Source organism: Balaenoptera acutorostrata, chromosome 5, assembly GCF_949987535.1.
Source record: "Balaenoptera acutorostrata chromosome 5, mBalAcu1.1, whole genome shotgun sequence".
NCBI classification, from domain to species: Eukaryota; Metazoa; Chordata; class Mammalia; order Artiodactyla; family Balaenopteridae; genus Balaenoptera; species Balaenoptera acutorostrata.
Window position 1 is genome coordinate 71612693 of NC_080068.1, and position 23408 is coordinate 71636100.

General features: G+C 40.9%; 1 protein-coding gene across 3 annotated transcripts in view; it reads left to right on the plus strand.

Annotated features, from left to right (window-relative positions):
• TEC (tec protein tyrosine kinase) overlaps positions 1-23408 on the plus strand; it is a 143917-nt gene that overhangs the window by 96737 nt on the left and 23772 nt on the right. For all 3 annotated transcript variants that reach the window (XM_057547443.1, XM_007180765.2, XM_057547444.1), the window contains exons 3-8: positions 7219-7323; positions 10246-10327; positions 10989-11117; positions 12929-12975; positions 14171-14346; positions 18032-18097. In XM_057547443.1, the coding sequence (XP_057403426.1) occupies positions 7219-7323; positions 10246-10327; positions 10989-11117; positions 12929-12975; positions 14171-14346; positions 18032-18097 (605 nt within the window). The remainder of the gene's footprint in view (positions 1-7218; positions 7324-10245; positions 10328-10988; positions 11118-12928; positions 12976-14170; positions 14347-18031; positions 18098-23408) is intronic.

The window sequence follows — 23408 nt, forward strand, 5'->3', positions numbered from 1 at the left end:
TATTCACATAAATATTTCTAAAAGTTAATTGACTTGACAAGTTTCTTTCCTAATAACTTCTGACTTTGTATTTAAAGTCATTTTTGGGACTTCCCTGGTGGCGCAGTGGTTAAGAATCCACCTGCCAATGCAGGGGACACGGGTTCGAGCCCTGGTCTGGGAAGATCCCACATGCCGGGGAGCAACTAAGCCCATGCGCCACAACTACTGAGCCTGCGCTCTAGAGCCTGCGAGCGACAACTGCTGAGCCCATGTGCCACAACTACTGAAGCCCACGTGCCTAGAGCCCGTGCTCCACAACAAGAAAAGCCACTGCAATGAGAAGCCCGCACACCACAATGAAGAGTAGCCCCCGCTCGCCGCAACTAGAGAAAGCCCGTGCGCAGCAACGAAGACCCAATGTGGCCAAAAATAAATAAATAAATAAATCTGTGACTCTGTTTTAAAAAAAAAGAATTAAACTAGGTAAATCAGTTTTAGACTTATTTGAAAATACTTACATTAGTAAGTTTTGCTTTCAACTATAATAAAACATACCTGGTATTAGTTTTTAGAAGTTCCCTTGGGTCACAGAAGGGAGTTGGCATGAGGGTTGCCAGAAGTATAGAAAAATCATAAGAGTAAGTGATCACTCAGGGGGGAATAAAAACTTTAACTTTGAATACAGTGAAAAACTATCTTCAGAAACCTTATAATTATCTATATCAGCACAATCTTACATGAAGATTATTATGTGATTTTGAAAATGAAATTTTTTGCCTTCAGATTCCTTATAATTTATCCTGTTTTTATTCTGGATGTTATGTTAGAAACCAGAATCTTCATAATTAAGCCATGCTTATGTATGTAACTACTGGCTTCTTAATGTTAAAGTACTCTTTTTATGTGTTTGTTTAGTGTAAAATCACTTTGTAAAATGTAAAGCCGCTATGTCAGTTATTATTATGAGCTGATTAAAAGGGAGGAAAACAATATTAGGATGCCACATTTTTGGTTTTGCTTTCTTCTGTTCTTCACTAGAATTTCGTACTTAGCAAAGAGAGGACGTTTCATCATAGAATCACCAAGTTGGAAATGACTTTATTTTATTTATTCTACTTCTCCTGATACCAGAAAGATCTACATCAAAATTATTCCCAGTATCCACACACAAAAAAGTCATATCCATCTTGAGGTTTTCTTTCCTTCTCATGATTAATGTGTCCTGCTGCACTTGAGGCCCATTCTTTTAACTCTTTCTTTTAACTCTGTTCTGAGTAGAAAGGGAAAAGAACCTTCGTGTATAAAATAGACCTTTGGCTCATTGGAGATTTTCGGTAGAATACATCATTTTCTTTCTTTTTTCAAGGGTTGACTAGAACTCTTTTAAGTCTCTATCATGGTTCTTTGGCACCTCTGTGCCTTGCTGGCGGTAGAAGAAAGGAAGCCAGAATCAATCTTTTTTTTTTTTTTTTTTTTAATTTTTATTTTATTTATTTATTTATTTATTTATGGCTGTGTTGGGTCTTCGTTTCTGTGCCAGGGCTTTCTCCAGTTGCGGCAAGCGGGGGCCACTCTTCATCGCAGTGCGCGGGCCTCTCACTATCGTGGCCTCTCTTGTTGCGGAGCACAGGCTCCAGACGCGCAGGCTCAGCAATTGTGGCTCGCGGGCCCAGTTGCTCCGCGGCATGTGGGATCTTCCCAGACCAGGGCTCGAACCCGTGTCCCCTGCATTGGCAGGCAGATTCTCAACCACTGCGCCACCAGGGAAGCCCCCAGAATCAATCTTTAATCAATGTGGCTTAGTGAAGAAATGATCATGATGGAACACAGTGAATGGCAGTAGTAAGCTTTGGCGCTGTCCGTCTGCTGAGGACTGCAAGATCTAGGAATTCTATTTTATATTTTATTGTATATAACATATCTTTTGTCTGTATTCCCTGGATGGTCCCTTGTCACTAAACATGCCATGTCAGCAGCCATCTTTGGGTTTGTATTTATGGTCTGTTTTAATTGTTGTGTCCCATGGAGAAAGAACAGAGGCTGACTGAACACTAAACAATTTAGTGGGACCAAATGGAGGCCTAATGATAGGCTGACAGCGTGTGTGCAAACAGATGTGCGTACTTCGATAGTTGGAAGTAAGAGAGGGGAGGAAGAGGCCGTCATGTGGCACACAGTATTGCAAGCCTGAGGACGCCAGACGAACTGGTTTGGGGAGAGGGATTCAATTCCAGCAAACACCCCAGCCGTCACATTCAAGTAAGCTGTTAGTTTAGTTAAGAGTTATAAGCATGAGAAATTTCCACTTTTATGTTTGTACTTAGTTAAGTGGTATCAAGTTACTAAAGTGTACGTGGCACTTAAGAATTCAGGGTTGGAATTAAGAATTCAGGTCCTGGTTTGTTGTATGACTTTCGGCCAGTTAATTATACCCTTTAAGTCTTGATTTCTTCATCTGTAAAATGGGGTGACAAGAGTTCCCATAATTATGTGAAGATTCATTGAGTTACCGTGTGAGAGGTGCACATAGTGCCTGGCTCAGAGTGAATGCTCTGTAATTGTTAGGTTTTGACATAAGATAATTTTCTTTTTCTAAAATAAGAGTCCAGAAATATTCAGGCTTGAGAGACCGGGAGTCAGGTAAAAGCTTTTGTGATTTTGAGAGATCTGGGTTCAGTTCTGGTTCAGCCTCTTAGGCAGTCTTGTTACCTCTCAGATGCTCAGTTTCCTAACAGTTTCCCAGGGTTGTTGTGAAGACGAATTAATAGTAAATGCTGCCATTTAGGGAGTGACTTCCTTGTGCCAGACACTGTACTGAGCACCTACATACCTTATCTTTATTCCTGCTTATAGCTTAGTGAAGTGAGGAGTATTATCCTATTCCTGAAGACAGAGGAACTGAGAGAAGGCAGAGCGTGGCTGGACTCAGGATCTGCCTGCCTCCAAAGCTCATGCCCCCGACCTGAGGGCCCTTTGCAATGCACAGGTGATTCATCCAGTAGATTTCTTCTGTGGCAGGCAGCTGGGAATAGCCACATTAGGAACAAAAGTTGTGGTATAAGGGAAAGGGAGGGATCCTTTCAATACTGGAGGGAAACTCTTACTGCGTGTAATGGGTCTCAGGATGCCTTGGGAGAGGGGTGTAGAAAGGAGGACCTGAGGCTGGGTGTTCTGTAGATACACCTGGGGCCAGCCCTGGATATTTGTATACAATTATAAAAATTTAGTTTAATTTAGGATTGTTATTGATATTTTAAAAGTATTTTAATTCTGGAAATTAAAGGAAAACTGTGTATCTTGTAAGACTTGCCCAGGGGCAGGATCTCTTTCACCTAAATCCCAGTTCTACTATTCAGTTGATGTGTGGTTTTAAACAAGTCATATTTCATCTCTTTGTCTAGTTTCCCCATTTAAGCTGGTTTACAAATGGGTAAAATGGCCATTACTTACCTCTTCCTAATTTGGTCTCAAATAACCATTTTGGTGTCCTTTCCTACACTTTCCCTGAACCACCCTGAACTTCAGCCACAAGGAATTTCTTTCTGTTCCCTAAATCAGTGCTTTGTTGTTTTTGCTGCCTGAATTCTCTTCTCCACTTTCTCTAAAGAAAAACTCCTACTTATCCTTTAAAAACCAAAATATCATTTCCTCCCCAAAACTTCCCCAGCTTTTCCTGGCGCAATCACTGTCTCACTCCATAGCGTACCATGAGCGTATGACTTCATCTTTATTTGATTATGAATCACTCCCCTCTTCCCCTTCCACCTACCATATGATTGTGAATTCCTCTTGAGGGAACCCTCAACCCCCTTCCATAACGTTGAAGCTGCAGCACATAATGCTGTGCTTGGTGTCTGATCAGTGTTTGCTGGCAGGATAGGTAAAATAATGAATGGCCAACTGAAGTGTGAACCTTTATCTGCAAACTTCATAGCAAAGTATTTGGATTAATAAGCCCAAATATTAGCATAATACAATATATTATATATCATGGAACATGTATTTAGGGGGCATAAACCAGCCCAGTATACCAGTCATCTCAAACTTTCCTGTGTGGATTGACTGGCATCTGACAGCTGCTTTTAGTCACAGGGGCAAGTGGTGAGTGGAGACAGGCATCTTAGAAGCCGACCACAGTCTGCTTCTCAAGAAAGAGAGCCGGTAGGTGATAAATGACCCCAGAGCAGTGTCTGGAAAAACTCCATGATGTCAACAGGAATTTTCTCCAGAGTTGGGGGATTAAGGGTCATTTGATTTTCTTTGTGCTGTTAGTATTTTCTAAGGTTTCTACGGTGAACACGTGTGACTTATTAATAGGAGGACGGCGCTCTGGCAGTTTCTTTTGCACACTAGCTGGCATAGGCCCAGGAGCAGGGTAGGTGGCCCTGTCTGACCAGACCCTTTGGCACTGTGCAGCAGGTTCTTTACAAGCTGGCCCCTGCTCACCTTTCCATCCTGCCTCATGTACCCTGTGCTTCAGCCATACTGACCTTTATTTTCTACTTATTTATTTTATGTGGCAAACACTCATAGATATGATACTACAGGTCACTCTTCTAAGCACTTTGCAAATACTAACTCATTTAACTCATAACTATCTAATAGTATCTATGAAGTGGATACTATTATTATTCCTATTTTATAGATGAGGCAACCTAGGTCATTATGGAATATGTTTTTCATCCCATGTGCTGTGCTGGTCATTCCCTCCCTATGATATTATCGGAATTTCCTTTCAGAAATTATCGTGTAAGTCTTGGTTCCTCTGTGTTCTCTTAGCACCTTTTTTATATTCAGTACTTACTACGTTGGATGATAAAGTTGCTGTGTATGTGTCTCCCACAGGTAAACTTGGGCAAGTGACTTAATTTTTGTTTCTTCCTTCTATAAGATGTGTCTAATAACACTTATCTCACAGAGGATCTGAGGATTAAATGGCGCAATATTTGGACCGTATGCTCAGGAAATGAGCTTTTCCTATATGGACTTGATATATTCCTTGACACAGTTGCTGGCACAGAACAGGTGTTGTCCTGTGGGAAACTGAGTGGAAGGGACAGAAGGAAAGCCTGGGTGACCCAAAGTCAAGGCCACTGCAGGAGAAGAGAGTGGAGCACCCCCGAATGCCTCTTAACAGCTTGAGCAGAAGACAGCTGAGCGAAGGCTGTTGGGTTTGGTCATTGGTGGTGTTTTTGAGAACAGCTTTAGCAGCTGTGACGAGACGGGCGGCGGATTGCAAGTGGTTAAGGAGGAGTGGGTGGGAAGGAAATGAAGACTGATGGTGTAATCACCTCCCTGTCAGCAAGGGAAGAGCAGAGTTAGCGCAGTAGCAGGGCCAGAAGAAGGTTCTTGGCATGGATGGCAGAGGCCTGAAGGTGTCTATAGGCAGGAGAAGTAAAAACCTTAGAAGAGCATGGGTGGGGAGAATGTTCCTCTCCCTATTGTGGCTGAAGCTCAGGCCATGCTCAGAATCCAGGTTGCCCCCTCAGGGACTTGGCTGCATTAATTTTGTCACCTGTTTGCAGCTGGGGCATCCAAGGTCTGGGGAGCTTTAGGATCCCAGCTTTCAGTTGGGATCCTTGGCTAATGTGTTTAACCTGTCTGAGCTGCAGTTTCCTCATCTGTAAAATGAGAATTTTGTGAGCATGAAAGGAAATGACATCTGTTAAGTGCCACTACGGTGTCCTTAGCTGTTGTGTCCTTTTAACCTTCTCACAGAGGCAGGGTGAAAGAGAAGAAAAAAGGGTAAATCTTAGGGTGCTTTAGACCTGCAGAAGGAAGAAGTTGGGGGCGTGCTCCTGGGACAGCTGTTCTCTTCTCCATGAAGTAGGAGAATGGGAAGGGTTTGTAGCCCTGATGAGACTGGTGGGCTCCATGGAGACCACCAGGTTCTCTCCACTAGAGATACCAGGTCAGAGAAGACCTGAGGACAGCAGCGAAGGCCTGGCCAAGCACAAAGAGGACAGTTAGGATTGTTTCGTGACCTTCTGCAGCCAGGCATGCATGAGTCGAAAAAGGTGTGGGTAGAACTGGGGGCTGATGGAAATGCCGGGGGTATGGGGATTCGTGTGCTGGGGGGTGGGAGGCAGGGAGAGAGAGACAGGGGGAGAGAGGGAGGGTGGGAGGAGGCACTGGTGAAATGGCAGCCAGACGTCACATGGGAGCTGATGGCCTGGGAGGGTTGGCAGGTCTGAAGGTCACATGGTGACAGTGAGGATGCAGAGCTGGTTACCGGGAGCAGGATAGGGACCCCAAAGGTTGTGGCCAGAGGGGAGTTTCAAAGCATTAGATGAAGCAATTTTGAATGACTAGGTTCAGGGGAGGGCTGGGTCACCCAAAATAATCCAATGTTCTTCATCTTCATTTCTCTACTTTCCTTCTATTCTTTGTCATATGACTATCTACACCCCCTCCTAAAATAACCTTAGTCTTTATACAGCTTTTTGTGTGGGATGTATCGGTTAATATAATTCAGTAAACATTTTTTTATTTCTTCATTGTATTTGTAATAATTTTTAATGGATATGATATATCAAGTTATCTTTGCACATACTACTTTGTATCTTCTGGATTTTTCCCTGGGATAAATTCTCAGACGTGAGATTACTGTGCTCAAGAGTGTGAATGATTTGGAGGACGGAGTCTTGGTATGTCATTAGTTACTTGCTGTAGGGAGATTTGCATTGAGCAGGGAGGAAGGGCAATAGGGAAGAAAAAAAGAAAGAAGAAAATTCAAATATAGACTCTGAATGGAGGCTTTATGTGAGCGTCCTATGTCCATCTCACATCCTCCTGAGTTCCGTGTGCTGGAGTGGAAGATGTAACTGGTGGAGTTTGCGTTTGTGACTGAGTGCTCGGTTTGGTCTCTGATGCTTTCTTTTTCGGGGGAGAGGGGATGGCTGTCATCAAGAAGTTGAAGAAGTTACAGTGTGTGTCTGAGAGGAAGGCACAATCAAAGGGACTCTCTTTCTAAACAGATCTAGAGCTTTTGGAGGAGGGCAAGGACAGAGCAATTTCATCTTTGGAAATTAAAGGACTTAATTATTTTGATTACAATCCTCATAGTGTTAGTATTTTGAATAATTTTAACAATATAGGGAGACATGATTTAGATAATTATTAAGGAAATTGTAATATTTTGAATCAATGATTTTTTGAAACAAATATTATTATTAATAACATTTTTTCCTTAACTTATGATTGGAATGGTTCTCTCTTTTTTTTTTCTTTTAACAGAAAAAGTACAGAAAGGGATGTATTGATGTGTCAAAAATCAGATGTGTGGAAATAGTGAAGAATGATGATGGTGTCATTCCCTGTCAAAATAAATATCCATTTCAGGTGAGCTGGCATATTTTTGTGACAGTGAAATTCTGGGCTTTTAGTCATGCTTACTATTTGACATTAGTGTTTCCTGTCATTGCTTTGTTGATTGATTTCTTTCAGCTTTGTTGAAGTATAATTCACACAGAAGAATTGTATATATTTAAGGTGTACAATTTGATGTTTTGATATATGTAAACATTGTGAAATGATCCCTACAATCAAGCCAATTAACATATCCATCACTTCACATAGTTGCCATTTTCTTTTCTTCCCTTCTTTTTTTTTTTTTTTTGGTGGTGAGAATACTTAGCTACCTTCTTAAAAAATTTAAAATATGCAGTATTGTTAACTGTAGTCCCCATGCTGTACTTTAGATCTCCAGAACTCATTCATCTTGCATAACTGAAACTTTGTACCCTTTGACCAACATCTCCCCATTGCCCCCCTTCACCTGCCCCTGGCAACCACTTTTTTGCTCTCTGTTTCTAAGAGTTTGTTTAAAATTCTACATCTGAGGTCATGTAATGTTTCTCTTTCTGTGTCTGGTTTATTTCGCTTAGCATAATGTCCTCCAGGTTCATCCATGTTGTTGCAAGTGGATGGATTTTCTTTTTTAAAGCTGAATAATATCCCACTGTGTGTGTGTGTGTGTGTGTGTATCAATTGTCTTTATTTATTCATCTGTCCGCGGACATCTCCTCATGTTTACCAACCCTGAGGCTCTCAGAACCCTCTCCTTTTTGGGTTTTCATAGAGGCTTCATTACATGGGCATGATTGTTTACATCATTGGCCATTGATGATTGAACTCAATCTCCAGCTCCTCTCCCGTCCTCAGAGGTGGGGGGTAGTGGGACTGAAAGTTCCAACCCTCTAATCACAGGGTTGGCTTCACTGGCAACCAGCCCCCATCCCTAGGGGCTCTCCAGTAGTCACCTTATTAGTATAACAAAAGACACCTGTATCATTCTCAGCACAGGAAATTCCAAGAGTTTTCTAGGAGCTCTGTGTCGGGAACCAGGGTAGAGACCAATATATATTTCTTATGGTGAAGCACAGTATCACAGGTGTGAAAGTCATGGGCCAAATGAGGCAACTACTGCCCCACGTCCCTCATAGAGCTTTATCTTTACTTCTTTATCACATCTCATTTTCTGTCTTGTAGTAAGGTATTTGATTTATTTTTGTATCTCATGTAGTCCCAGCAAAGTGCTAGTTGGATGAGTTAATCACTGAGCAGAATATAGCAGTATTTGTTCTATGGTGTTCCCACTGCTGTTTGACTGCACTTATTTGATTAAAGTGAATGAGAAGGGATTGTCAACAAAAAATTAGTCAGTCAATCTAAGAAAGAAATGGAAAATTTTATTCAAGCCACATTTGAGGATTATAACCTGGGAAGAGAATCTCAGAAAGCTCTGAGAACTATTCTGCCCATTAGAAGTTAAGACACAGTTATGTAAGTTTCTTGAGACAGAGGGCTGGACATCGTATGATGTATTATTGACAGTTTACATATTCCAGATCTAAGCGGCATCACAGTGGGTCATGTGACCCCTTACAAGATCAGGAAGGATCAGGAATGCTATCTTTTAAGGAGTGATTGCTGCTAGGAGAATGTTGCTCTTTAGGGTTGAGCAGGTATTTCTGCTGATGGGGAGGTTTGGTGATGCATAATAGAGTTATACAATGCACAATGCGGGGAGAGAGGAGGCCAAAGAGCAGAGAAGAATTTTTTGTTTAAATTTCTCTTGTCTTGCCATAAAAATATGACTTTTATTCCACAAGATTATCTATTGAATATGGTCAGGAACAGCCAATTATTGATGAAAGAGCTATCTGTGTTCAATCCAGTGACATGGTAAAAGGAGGTTTCTAGCCAGATTTGTTTTTTGGGTTTTTTTTGTTTTTTTTGTTTTTGGCCACAAGCAGCTTGCGGGACCTTACAGGACCTTAGTTCCCCAACCAGGGATCCAACCCGGGCCCCCCACCCCCACCCCCGCGGCAGTGGAAGCACAGAGTCCTAACCACTGGACCACCAGGGAAGTCCCCAGATACTTTTTAGTCAATTGGGATGTTTCCGCCTTGTGACTGACCATCAAGGGTAAAGTGATAGACCAAAGACAAAATTCTTGGGTTAGTTTCCCATGCTTAATTTTATTCTTAATATTAAGAATATTAAGAATAAGACTGTTCAATTGCTCACCTGGAGGTACCTCTGAAAGAGGTACTGTGGTTAAAAGTTTGGGCTCTGGAGTCAGGATCCTGGCTTTCTGGATGACCAGCCAAATGCTGATGGGCAGGTAACTTAAGGGGCACCATTTGCAGTGCATTCTATGTGAATAGTGCCTCTGGGAGTTATCTAGAATTGGGGTGTCTTGGATAGGCCTTAGTCTCCTCCTCTGTAAAATGGAAATACTAATACCTTGATGGTAGGATTAGTTGAGTTAATGTCTGTAAAGCACAAAGTATAGAGTTGGGGTGGTCAGTGATTAATTAAGATACCTACTGCAGTTATTTATAATGGCAAAAGGAAGGTATAGGAGTGATGTTGAAAGAGTAGTCCATTCATCTCAAATATTATTCAGAAAAATATTCGATTGGAATAGTCCCTGTTATACCAAGTTTACTTAAGGAACCTTAGTTAATTAGATCGCAAGAAATAACCAGATTGGCAAAGCATCCTGGCCTCTGTATATATTTTTTTTCTGTAAAAGCACAGTCCTTTGTAAAATGTGTATCCCACTGGATGGAGACATGAAGAAATAGATGTGCTTTTGTAAGAAGGGAATGTATGTTCTTTGGATCGGAAGTAATTGACTTTTGGTCAATCATTTCAGAATCCTTTATTGTTGCCTGTGGTACCAAGGGCTCTGTGCTAGGCAAGCGTGCTGTGTCTAAGCTTTTCTCACCTGTTCCATCTTTTGTCTTATTTCAGGTTGTGCACGATGCTAACACACTTTACATTTTTGCACCTAGTGCACAAAGCAGGGACCGGTGGGTGAAGAAGTTAAAAGAAGGTAAAACTCATATAATAAAATATTAATCTGTACATAATTTCAGAATATAACATTGTTGTCACTAAGACAGAGATACGGCTAGTGTATCTTGCGTTTATAATCTTTTAATCTACAGTAAGTGTTTCTCCAAGAACATTCTCTGTTACTGTAAGTGACACATGTTGAAGTTAACTTCCTTTTTTATAATCTGGTTCCTTCTAGTAGCATATACATAGTTTTTAAGAAGAACGTGCTTTCATTTAATGTGTAATACATTTGGAGGTGACTAAGCACCGGGCTTTTATGGTAACAGGATTTGGTATTTTCTAAGAAATTGCCTATGTAGTCAACATTTGATGTGGATGAATTGACTTGTATGTAAAGTATACTAATCAATGATTTGACCTGCATAATCCTCATCGCTTTTTCTGCAGAACAAAATGGTGGTGGGCTGACTTTTGTGTTTATCCATCATGGTGTAGCAGAGGTCACTTCTGTTAACAAGGGTGCCTCACCAAAAAAAGAGGTGAAAGAGGACTCTATGGATTTTCTGAATGCTGGATTATATGTTATGAGGGTTTCCTCATAATAAACATAGTATTTGAGAAAGAATGATCAACAGGAAACATTCTGTTATCTCTGTTTTATTTCACTCATCATTTAATGTGTCTATGAATTACAGAAATAAAGAACAACAATAATATTATGATTAAATATCATCCTAAATTTTGGGCAGACGGAAGTTATCAGTGTTGCAGACAAACTGAAAAACTAGCACCTGGATGTGAAAGATATAATCTGTTTGAGAGTAGTAAGTATTAATTTTATTCTGTAGTTATATTGTGTTCAGGATGTACATACTGTTGGTATTATTGGGAGAAAGTGACATGATTTTGATTTTGATGTTGGTTAAATATGGCCTTCACACTTTCTAGCACAGTGTAAATGTAGGGTAGGTGTATTTTTGTAAGAATAATTTTATTTAGTTAGCAGTAGGGCCATCTCATGGAATCAGAAGGTCTGTTTTTGGGAATTTTTATCACAATATGAAAGCCTACTAAAAATTACTCTGTTAAAAGTGTGAGCCTAATGTAGCACCATCAGCAGCTTTTCTCTTTTTTTTAAGCTTTACTGAGGTATAATTAACAAAATTGTAACATATTTAATTTTTACAATGAGATGACTGGATATACTTACCTATCCATTGGAAAGGGTTCCTCCCATTGAGTTAATAAACACATCCATCACCTTGCATGTTTACCTTTGTGTGTGTGTGTGTGTGTGTGTGTGAAAACATTTAAGTTCTACTCTCTTGGTAAACTTCAGTTATACACCACAGTGCTATCAACTATAGTCACCATGTTATACGTTAGATCCTCAGACCTTATTTATCTTTTTTTCCTGCTCTCTATATATTTTAATTGAGTTGTAATTAACATACCTTATTCATCTTATAACTGAAAGCTTTTACCCTTTTACTAACATCTCTATTTCCTCCACCCCCCATCCCCTGGCAACCATTTTTCTACTCTCTATTTCTATGAGTTTGACTTTTTTTTTTTTTTTTAAGCTTCCCCATGTAAGTGATACCATGTGGTACTTGTCCTTCTTTGTCTGGCTTATTTCACTTAGCATAATGCCCTCCAACTTTATCCATGTTGTCACAAATGACAGGATTTCCTTCTTTTTCTAAGGCTGAATAATATTCCATTCTCTATATGTATATGCCACATTTTCTTTATCTAGTCATCTGTTGATGGATGCTTAGGTGGTTTCTATACCTTGGCTATTGTGAATAATGCTACCATGAACATGGGAGTGCAGATATCTCTTTAAGGTATTGATTTTGTTTCTTTTGTGTATATACCCAGAAGTGGGATTGCTGGATCATATGGTAGTTGTATTTTTAATTTTGGGGGGAACCTCTATATTATTTTCCATAGTGGCTGCATCAATTTACATTCCCACAAGCAGTGCACAAGGGTCCCCTTTTCTCCACATCCTTACCAGCATTTGTTATCATGTGTGGTTTTTAGAATTGTTACCCTAATATGTATAAGGTGGTATCTTATTGTGGTTTGACTTGCATTTCCCTAATGATTAGTTATGTCGAGCACCTTTTAAGGTACCTATTGGCCATTTGTATGTCTTTAAAAAAAGTGTCTGTTTAGGTCCTTTGTCCACTTTTAATTGAGTTATTATTATTATTTGTTTTAACTATTGAGTTGTATGAATTCCTTGTATATTTTGGATGTTAACTCCTTCTCAGATATGTGGGTTGCAAATATTTTCTCCCCTTCTGTTGGTTGCCTTTTCATTTTGTTGATGGTTTCCTCTGCTGAGCAGAAGCTTTTTGGTTCTGAGGTAGTCCCATTTGTTTACAGTGAACAAGACACGGCCCCAATCCCTGCGGCATTTACAGTCTGTTCAAGAAGGCAGAAATACAAACCGGCTTTAATAGCATTTTAAAAAATCTGTTCTAAAGTAGTATTACAAGCAAAATGCACCAGAGTGAGAGAGTCTGAGTGGACTTCCTGTTATGGGTTCATTTTTACTTTTCCTTAAAACTATCAATCATTGGTAGATGGCATTTTGACCTATTTTTGTCGTTGTCATTTTCAGGTGTAAGAAAAGCACTACCTCGAGCACCAGCACCGGAAACAAAGAAGGTAAGCTGGTCTTTAACATTTGGAAACATCTGCAGTTTATTAAGTATGTTTATGTTCATTCCTGTGGTGCTGCTCCCTGCAAGGGTCACGTCGGAAATGAATAGACTATGGCTCACTTGATTTGTTTCTTTTTTGGTGTCAAATAATATCAATTTAATTGTATCAGATATTATCATCTGGCATTCTGCCTGTATTTTGGCTTCGAGAATTATACAAGAGACATGGGACTTTAAGGGAATATTTCAGTCTTAAGACCCCAGTATTATGACAAAGGAGTGACTGTGAATAGTGGAGTATGGTAGAAAACACATGTACTTTGCACTCAGGAGGAACCTGATCCAGCATGAATCTGAGATGGGTGACTTTGGGTGGGATACTTCAGCCATTGTTTCCTCAGTTGTAAAATGGAAATGATATACTCTACTTCATGGGATTAGTATTAAGAATAAATGAGACTACAGATGAACTTATTTACAAAACAGAAACAGACTCACAGATGTAGAAAACAAACTTATGGTTACCAGAGAGGGAGGGGGATAAATTAGGAGTTTGGGATTAGCAGATATAAACTACTATATATAAAATAGATAAACAACAAGGTCCTACTGTATAGCACAGGGAACTATATTCAATATCCTGTAATACACCATAATGAAAAACAATATGTAAAAGAATATATACTGAATCACTTGGCTGTACATGAGAAACTAACACATTGTAAATCAGCTATACTTCAATTAAAAAAAAATGAGAAACAGTATGCTAGCTAGGTACTAAGAGTACCTTATTGTGATTTGACTTGCACACAGCAGGCACAAAGCAGTGCAGATTCCTTTGAGTGGGAGGAGACCTGACAGAAGTAGTTCTGCTTTTCCCCACTGAAGGCCATTAAGTGGTGGGTCTGCCTTTAGTCCTCCTGGTTTCTACTCACGTTACCCTTGCCTCTCCCTGGAAAGCTAGTCCTGACACTGAGCAGAAGCCGTTTGATGTTTAAAGACAGCTTTTGCTCTTGTCCTAGCTTCTGAAACCCATGAGAGGTCCAGTAGCATCAATATCATCAAACTCATGGTGCAGGTTCACCAGATTATCTACAGCAGACTTTATACTGTGGGGACGTGCGCATTGCTTGGTGTTTTACTGCACACCCAGTTTCAAACAGAAGACTAAACTTTTATATGTTACCTCCTTTTCTTAGCGAAGGCCTCCCCCACCAATTCCACCTGAAGAAGAAGGTAATAGTGAAGAGATAGTTGTAGCCATGTATGATTTCCAAGCGACAGAAGCACATGATCTCAGATTAGAGAGAGGCCAGGAGTATATCATCTTGGAAAAGAATGATGTTCATTGGTGGAGAGCAAGAGATAAATATGGGTAGGTATTCCCTCTCTGTGGGTGATACACAGTGGGTGGCTGGGAGTTAAATACTGAGTGAGAAGAGGATAACCTGTGACTGTTATGTAATGAGACTAGTTCAGCGGCCATAAATGAAAATATATGTTATTACTTTGCAGTAACACAATGTATTCTTAGTAGTGACTCAATAAATATAAATGAATCAACCACTCCTTTCCAGAAATTAGAATCCATTACACCGGTCTCTTTCTCATCCATTATATGTCTAATTGGATTGTTTGATCTTGGGGGAAATTACATTTTAGGTCCCTTCCCCCCGCACCCCACCCCCAAGATAAAGTAATCTTAGATTTGTCTAAGAGAGAGAGAATGTGTATGTGTGTGTGTGTCTGTCTTTCTGTCTATATGTATGTGCATATGTGTCTATGTCTAAAATACATACATTCAAGAAATTTAAAAACAAACATTATTTATACAAAATAATTTAGGATTTAAAGAGAATAGTCCTTTCAACCTTATTATTAGTAAATAATGGGTAAATGTGGATAAACATAGGGGATGAGTCTTAGGCTTCGTTAAGAAAGCTCTGTGTCCTGTGCTTACCTCTGAAATATAATCCTGTTTATATTCTGAGTTCCTGTGGGTAGGAAGAGGAGGACTCTTTTGTCCTGCCTGGTTAGAGCATGTCCGCCCTCCAAGTCTGCTTTCTCACCTCCTGTCCCACCCCCAGTTCCAGTTCTCTGTTCCTCAGGTCACTTCTGGAGAAGCAGTGGAAGCCCCTGGTTTGGGCAGGGTCCGTGTCTTCTGTTCACTTCTCAGCAGTGGTAGATCTCCTGAGTGCTGGTTTGCTGTGCATCATTACCTTTTTGGAAACCTTTTAATCTATGTTTACAAGAAGGTCATCACTGCTTTTTTTTTGCCAAACACTGTAGAAGATTGATTTTTATTTTTTATTATAGACATTTTCAGATATCCAAAAAGTACATGATAGTATAATGGAGCCTCTTGTCACTTGACTTCAGAAATTACCAACATTTGGCCAGTCTTGACTGTAAAATCTTCCCAACTGTTTTTTCTCAAGTATTTAAAACTAAATTCAAATCATCATGTCATTTCACCCCTAAGTCTAACCGCTAAAGATTTTTTTAAACAACTGCTGTGTCATTATGGTACTTAAGAATAAGTTAAAAAACATCATCTGTAGGCTTTCCCGCAACATTTTCAGGACTAGAAGAAGAGTACAAATAGAAGCCCAGATATCATATGTTTAAATATTTAGAAGTTATAAGTCAAGCTAACTGGTAAATAAGATATAATTTATCCTCCAGCTTGACAAACATACCTTCAAAATGACAAGGAAGGCAAGGTTTGGATTGGAGTTCCATGCCAGAATGTGATAGTGCACAGAGGGCCAGCTCCCTGGGGTGTCTCCCTTCTCTCTTCCCTTCTGCCCTGGGCTCCATCTCACACGTACCATGTGAATCTCCCAGCCGTACCTCCAAACTCTGTCCACATGATTTGCAAAAGCCACCCTGCAACTTGGTCACTCCTTGGACCTGGGCTGGAGTGGGTGCACACAATCAGCATCATTTGCTTTCCAAAGGATGAAACCCATTGGAAAGGCCCATGTAGGGCTTGGTAGTGGGCAGAGAATTCTGGGGCCCTAGTTATGCAGATGATGGTCCAGAGGAGGGCTGAGGGATCATGGGCTTTAACATCCTCTCAAAAGTGTGGGGTCAGAGCAGGGGCCCTCTGGCCCAGGTGGAAGGATAGTACCAACTCTGTAATTCTGGTTTCCCTTGATTAGCTCTAATCTGTATTTTACAGTTTAATCAAGGTTAAAACAAGGTCCACACATTGCATTTTGGCTGATAGGTCTCACGTCTTTCTTTTATTCTATAACAATCCCTAGCCTTTTTTTTTTTTCTCATTTTTGATTTATTGATAAAACCAGGTTATTCTCTCTATGAAATGAGCCACAATCTAGATTAAGCTGTTTGCTTCCACATGGTGTCATTTAATATGTATCTGTGTCCTGTGTATCTGGTTGTTCCGCTTCTGATGATGCCAGGATTACTCATTGGTTCAGGTGTCAACATTATCCCTCCATCATAAAGTTCTTTATCAATGTTTCACCTAATGATTTTGGCATCCATTGATGATTATTGCTCAGATCCATTATTTCATTAGGGATAGCAAAATGGTGATTTTTCTAATTCTGTCATTCCATCTGCATTTATTAAATCTCTAAAGAAGAACTGCCTCATGAACCAGTTCATTTAGTTCATGCAGGAAAGGCAAGATACATTTTGGATTCTTATCTTTTACCAACTTTTCAGAATAATGAGTTGATGACCAAGCTTCCTCTGTTGATAACAATGGTAACCAATAATGTTTTGTGCTATTATAGATGCTTATATATTTGGTTTCAGTCTATTGCAGTCATCATTCTTTTTGCTTGAGTTGTCCCATCGTGGGTCAGTGGTAGCTATTTTTGATTGGGGATGCTTTTAGTGTTTCTCAGCTTCCCTGCTTTCTGAATAAAATAAAATAGCTCACGTTCATCTTGTATTGATGAACCTGCAATTTGCCATTTCCCCAAGGAGTTCTGGCTCCTTGTAGTAAGAAGCAATATTTAGAGACAACAGTTGGGTGCTTGGATTCTAATTGCTGCTGGATTGTGGTTGCTTCTAGACCTTTCTCCGTGCAACAGAGCTACATATATGCACTGGTGTGTGTGTGTGTGTGTGTGTGTGTGTGTGTGTGTGTGTGTGTGTGTGTGTTATGAGTTCTTACTAATAGTTCAAATTCAAATTTAAGATTACAAGGTTTTTACTCAACTTAGAAATTTTATACATGTATCTCTCTTATGCCGAAATTCTTGGCTCCAACCAAGATTTTACCTGATATGATTACTCCTTAAACTGTAATGTGCGTAGGAGATAGGAGTCATCTGGGGTAAAATCAAAGATTCCATAGGCCCACATAGGCCTTCTCAGTTCAGATCTCTTGGGGTATGACCCAGGAATTTGCTTTTTTTTTGGTTGTGCACCACGCGGCTTGCAGGATCTCAATTCCCTGACCAGGGATCGAACCCGCACCCAGTGCCTTGGAAGCACAGAGCCTTAACCACTGGATTGCCAGGGAAGTCCCGGAATTTGCCTTTTTAACAAGTGACCTGATGATACTGGTGTGGATGTCAGGCATTACCCTCTGTGAAACAATGCACTACACAGACTGTTGAGGTATTGGAGTGATGGGTGTTTTTATCCAACACTTCAACTTTTCTGAAGTAGTGGTTTCTTTAAAACATCCCAAGAAATTGTGAATTCAAAAGAAGCAACATGGAATATTAGGAAGGGCTCTGAACCTAGTCACAAGTTCAGAATTCAAGTTATGGCCCTGTTGCTGGCCAGCTTTGAGACCTTGAGAAAGTCTCTCAACCTTTCTAAGCCTTAGTTTCCCCACCAAAAAGTGGGTACAGTAATGCCTGCCTACCTCAGAATTTTTGTAAGGATCAAATGAGGAAGTCCTTTGTAAAGCATCAAATACTATAGCTATATTTATTTATTGGGGGTCAGCTAGTCTTTCTTATAAGCTTTAGGCAATTTTATACTTTATTCCGGAAAGGCAGTAATTTTTCTTTTAGTGCTCTCTCAGTAAAATAATTTCAGTTTATCTAAAGTACTTTTCTTATTTCTAGGAGTGAAGGATATATCCCAAGTAATTACGTGACAGGAAAGAAATCAAACAACTTAGATCAATATGAGTAAGTAAAAGGTTATTTTGTGAATGTGGAGAACTAGAAAATGTTTTTATTTTCCTAATTATGTAAGACATTTTGGAGATTAATGGTTATCTTTCATTATCTTTAGAAGGATGTACTAACTTATCCTTAACTTAGTTGTCTAGGATGGTAAATAGACATTGTGAGAATTAGTTTCTATAATACACTTTACCTGAAGGTACTATGTGTGAATAGAATTACAGAGGTGAATATAATTGAATTGATTTTAAACGAATCATAGCTTTAGCTGACTTTGAAATACAGCTCATTGTTCATTCATTCAAGAAATCAAAATACAGTTTCCCAGAGTGGCCTTTAAAAAAACATTTGATTGTTTCTTTTTTCTAACTATAATAACAATATGTGATTATTGTTTTAAAATTCTTTGAAAATACGAAAAATGTTAGTAAGAGAAATTATTCAGGGCTTCCCTGGTGGCGCAGTGGCTGAGAATCTGCCTGCCAATGCAGGGGACACGGGTTCGAGCCCTGGTCTGGGAAGATCCCACATGCCACAGAGCAAGTGGGCCCGTGAGCCACAACTACTGAGCCTGCGCGTCTGGAGCCTGTGCCCCGCAATGGGAGGGGCCGCGATAGTGAAAGGCCCGCGCACCGCGATGAAGAGCGGCCCCCGCACCGCGATGAAGAGTGGCCCCCACTTGCCGCAACTAGAGAAAGCCCTCACACGAAAACTAAGAGACCCAACACAGTCATGAATAAATAAATAAAATAAATAAATAAAGTATTAAAAACTATTAAAAAAAAAAAAAAGAGAAATTATTCAGAAATCAACTAGAGTTGACCTCTGTCAACATTCATGTATTTCCTTTCAATCTTTAGAATCATGCTGTATATACTGTTTTATATCCTGTTTAATTCACTTAACAGTATATTATGAGTGTGAGTATTTCCTCATGCCATTAAATGTACTTCGAAAACATTTTAATAATTGCATTATATTTCATTCAGTCGTGAATTCTTCAAATGTTTACTGAGACCTTAGCGTGTATCAGGCACTGTGCGAGGCCTTAAGGGGTACAACCAGACATATGGCACATGGATGTGCAATAATTTATATAATCATTTCCTTATTTGTGTGGCATTATGTTGTTTAGGCATCTTTACTATGTAAAAATACTGGGATACCTCTTCCTGCTTATTGTCTTAAACTAGATCTCTAAAAATCTACGTACTGAGCTAAAGGCTAGCTATGAACTTCTTAAGACTCCTAATCATGCTGTGAAATTACTTTTCAGAGAAAACAATGGGCTGCTGTTTATATGCTCACTAGCAGTGCATGGCCAGGTTTTAGTGAGAGGCTCATATATACCAAATATATATGAGCCTTTTGTGGTCATTCTGAGGTGGTGTATTGACGCTTCATTCACTTCTTTAAAAACAACACTGTCACCACCACCACCAACACAAAGCTGTTTCCTCTGTCCATGTTACTTCCTGTAATGTGAGTGTACCTTAAAAGTCTAGAAAAGGATTAACAGATTCAAAAGTCATAGCACTCGGTGGTGTGACCCCCTCAAAGTTGTTTTAGAAGTAGGTGAGGGAGGGCTTCCCTGGTGGCGCAGTGGTTGAGAGTCTGCCTGCCAATGCAGGGGACACGGGTTCGAGTCCTGGTCTGGGAAGATCCCACATGCCGCGGAGCAACTAGGCCCGTGAGCCACAACTACTTAGCCTGCGCGTCTGGAGCCTGTTCTCCGCAACAAGAGAGGCCGCGATAATGAGAGGCCTGCGCACTGCGATGAAGAGTGGCCCCCGCTTGCCGCAACTAGAGGAAGCCCTCGCACAGAAACGAAGACCCAACACAGCCAAAAATAAATAAATAAATAAAATAAAAAAATTAAAAAAAAAAAGAAGTAGGTGAGGGTATACAAAGCATGTAACTAAAATAGTGGTTTTGTTCTTGAATGCATTTTAGGAAAATAGAGTAAATCCTTAGAATTAGGGAAGATGCTAAAAGGTAAAAGCTTGGACCTGATTTTAAAGGGATCTGACCGAGAAGTAACTGGTGATTTCAGGAGGGATGTGCTTGGAAACCAGATAATCCTTATCTAAATGTGAGAACTCCCCTTATGACTCATGGGATTACAAATAAGGGTTTTAGGAAGTTTATGATTCATTGCCATGCAATGTTTGGGTGCCTGACTCCACCTCGGCATGAGCAAGTGAACTTGCTGTGGGAGTCCCCTCAGCCAGCTGCCCAGGGAGTGGGGATTCCACGTGGCGTGGTGCCAGCCCTGGCTGGATGAGGAAGGAAAAACCTGTTCTCAGTGCTGACAGTCACTCCTGCTGTCTTTCCACTCCACCGTTGGTGTTGGATTTTGCTAAAGCCCATCCTGTAACACGTCTTAAATGTCTCCAGGGTTAAAAAGCCTTTTGCCAGCTGCTGAATCAAGAGCCCTTATGCTGTTTGTTTCGGGGCAGGAGGAGTCTGGGCAATGACTGTCCACTGGGCTGGGCTCAGGACTGGCAGCCTGCAGCTCCCAGGGCCGTCAGTACCCTAGTTCCCACCTCCACACCCAGGTCCCAGTTGGAGGGGGGACAGGACCATCGGAAGTGCTGCAGGAAAGAAACTGGGCTCGTTGTGGTGGTCAGTAAGCTGTTCTTTTTTTTTTTTTTTAATTTATTTATTTATTTATTTATTTATGGCTGTGTTGGGTCTTAGTTCCTGTGCGAGGGCTTTCTCCAGTCGCGGCAAGCGGGGGCCACTCTTCATCGCGGTGCGCAGGCCTCTCACTATCGCGGCCTCTCTTGTTGCGGAGCACAGGCTCCAGTCGCGCAGGCTCAGTAATTGTGGCTCATGGGCCCAGTTGCTCCGCGGCATGTGGGATCTTCCCAGACCAGGGCTCGAATCCGTGTCCCCTGCATTGGCAGGCGGATTCTCAACCACTGCACCACCAGGGAAGCCCCAGTAAGATGTTCTTGATAGACGCATGTTAAAGGAAGAAGGTGACAGGAATGCAAGGACCCTTAGAACAGGAAAAGTCTAGGACAAGACTTTGCGTGGGTGATCCAGGAGGCAAGGGCCAAAGTGAGAACCGGCAAAGATTATATAGCTCGTTGGTTGGTTGGTTGGTTGTTTTCAGTTTTTTGTTAGTTTATACCTGTTGCCTCCTTTTTCTAATTTACCCAACCCACCCTCTCCAAGAAGCTTGGCCAGGATCCATGCTTTCCAGAAGGTTGTCCCCAAAGCTGCTTTCCCCTCTATTCAGACAGCACTGTGAAGTCCTGTCCCTCTGGCGTGTTTGAAGTGACTAGCCAATCTGAAACCCTCATTCCCATTAGGGTTTTGATACCTAAGAATGGAATGACAAGTTACTTACAAATCCTGGACATTCTTTCTAGAAGTATATAGTTCCTTCATCAGGGGAAGCTAACTAACCTCCAACAGGCATTTCTGTGCCGGGCTCGTGGGTGACACATGCGGGCTGGCGTCTGGGCGGCAGCTCTCCGGCTCACCACGTGTGCATCGTTCTTCCCGACAGGATGCGTTCAGCAGAGCCACTCTTGTCTTTCCCTCCTTGCCTGGTGATAGGTATCATGGAAGAGGAAGAGAAGCCACAGAGAACCGTTAGGAAATACTCACCACGAGATGACTTATCTTTTGATTTGTTCATCACTCCTTCCTCCTTTCCTTTCTTCAACATACCCTTCAGGGTCTGAGTTTATATCCTAGGGAGGAAAACATCCTTTCTGGGGAAACTGCAAATACCATACAAATGACCACTTAGAATAGGATTTGTGCTGTGGATTTTTTTTTTTTCTTTCCTTATTTCTTTTATCCCTTCCCAGGAGCTTGAATATACCAAGTGAGGAAAGGACCTTTTTCTTTCTCTGAGTATCTTATATCGAATTTCTCTTGAGAGCCACAATCTAGCTTTACTGATTTCTTGCATCTGAACGTGAGCCTGAACCTCCATCGCTTACTCTCACTGTGAAGATGTGGGCTTGGATCTCCTGTGATTAATAAAGAGAATTTGTTTTTCAATCTTTCAGGTCCTGTTGGTTTATAATGCATAATGAGAGCTGCAGCTACCTTTTCTAATTAACTTTTATGATTGTTTTTGGTATCCTGACAAATATTTCTCCTATCAATGGGAAAGCTTTAGGGACAGAATCCTTTCTGTTCTCCTCATTTATTTTATTTCTCAGTTGCATTCAGAAATTGATCAGAATTTAAATTTGCAATTTTGTTGAACTTGGTCTCAGTTCATAAAGTGGGGTCCACAACAATGAGATCTTAATACCCACAATCCTGAGACCTGGTTAATCACTTCAGGCTCCAAATAAAATTGGAGCTTTTGGCTTGTGTGTAAATTGTGTTTTTGGCTTGTGTTGAGATTATAATTTGTGTTTGTCCACTCCAACTGCATAAAAGAATCCAGACCAAAAATGATCTTGTATTTTTTTCTTTGTATTTTTCCCTTCCTCAGTCAGGGAAGGCCTTTGTATTCGCTTGTCTCGGGGTGTTTGCTGGGCCAAAAGCAGGTGCTGTTTCTTTTATAAAAGGCTGAGGCAGTGGTGGAAACTTCACGGGTTTAGAGGGGCCAAGCTGGTTTCATAACATTGGAATTCATAACATGGGAAATAGGACTGTGATAGAGGGTTCTCTGCCCACTAAAGTCCATCTAGAACAAACCACACAAAACAAAACAAAAACCCAAGTTTAAAGCCGACAGTCTGAGTTCATCTTCTTTGGCCAACTTGCTCATAACCCCCTGGAGAGCATGGGCTGGGGGAAGCAGGGAGAGGGAGTACCTCTGAGGATGAGGTGGGAGATGGCAGTATCCATCTTTCCTTAGGAAAGATTTCTCAAGGGTTAAGCAGGGGCACCGATATGCAGGGGCTTGGCACAGAGTGGTGGGAGGGCAGGTGCCACTGCTTGGCCCTGGCGGGATTCCTACAGTAGACCTTCGGAGGGCTGCCAGGGGTCAGGGCTGTGCTGGAACCAGTAAGTCTGGAAGACCCAGGAGGCCTGCTCTTCTGTTTTGCTCTGTTTCTTTCAATACTTGGGACCTTCGTGAAATTTGCAGGGGAGGCTTCATGATGATTTGAGATGAAATCTACTGCCTATTGGTGGGATGGGGGCTTGGGATTAGATTTAATTGGAATCCAAGACAATAACGTGGTGACATTTCCTGCGTATTTGAGTCAGTGGGGTAAAATTCATTCTTGCTATTATTATAATAGTTAAAAATCGGAAATGATTTTTATGTTAAATAATGAAGAATAGCTTACATATTCTTCATTAATGGCACATACAGACTGTGACGCGCAGG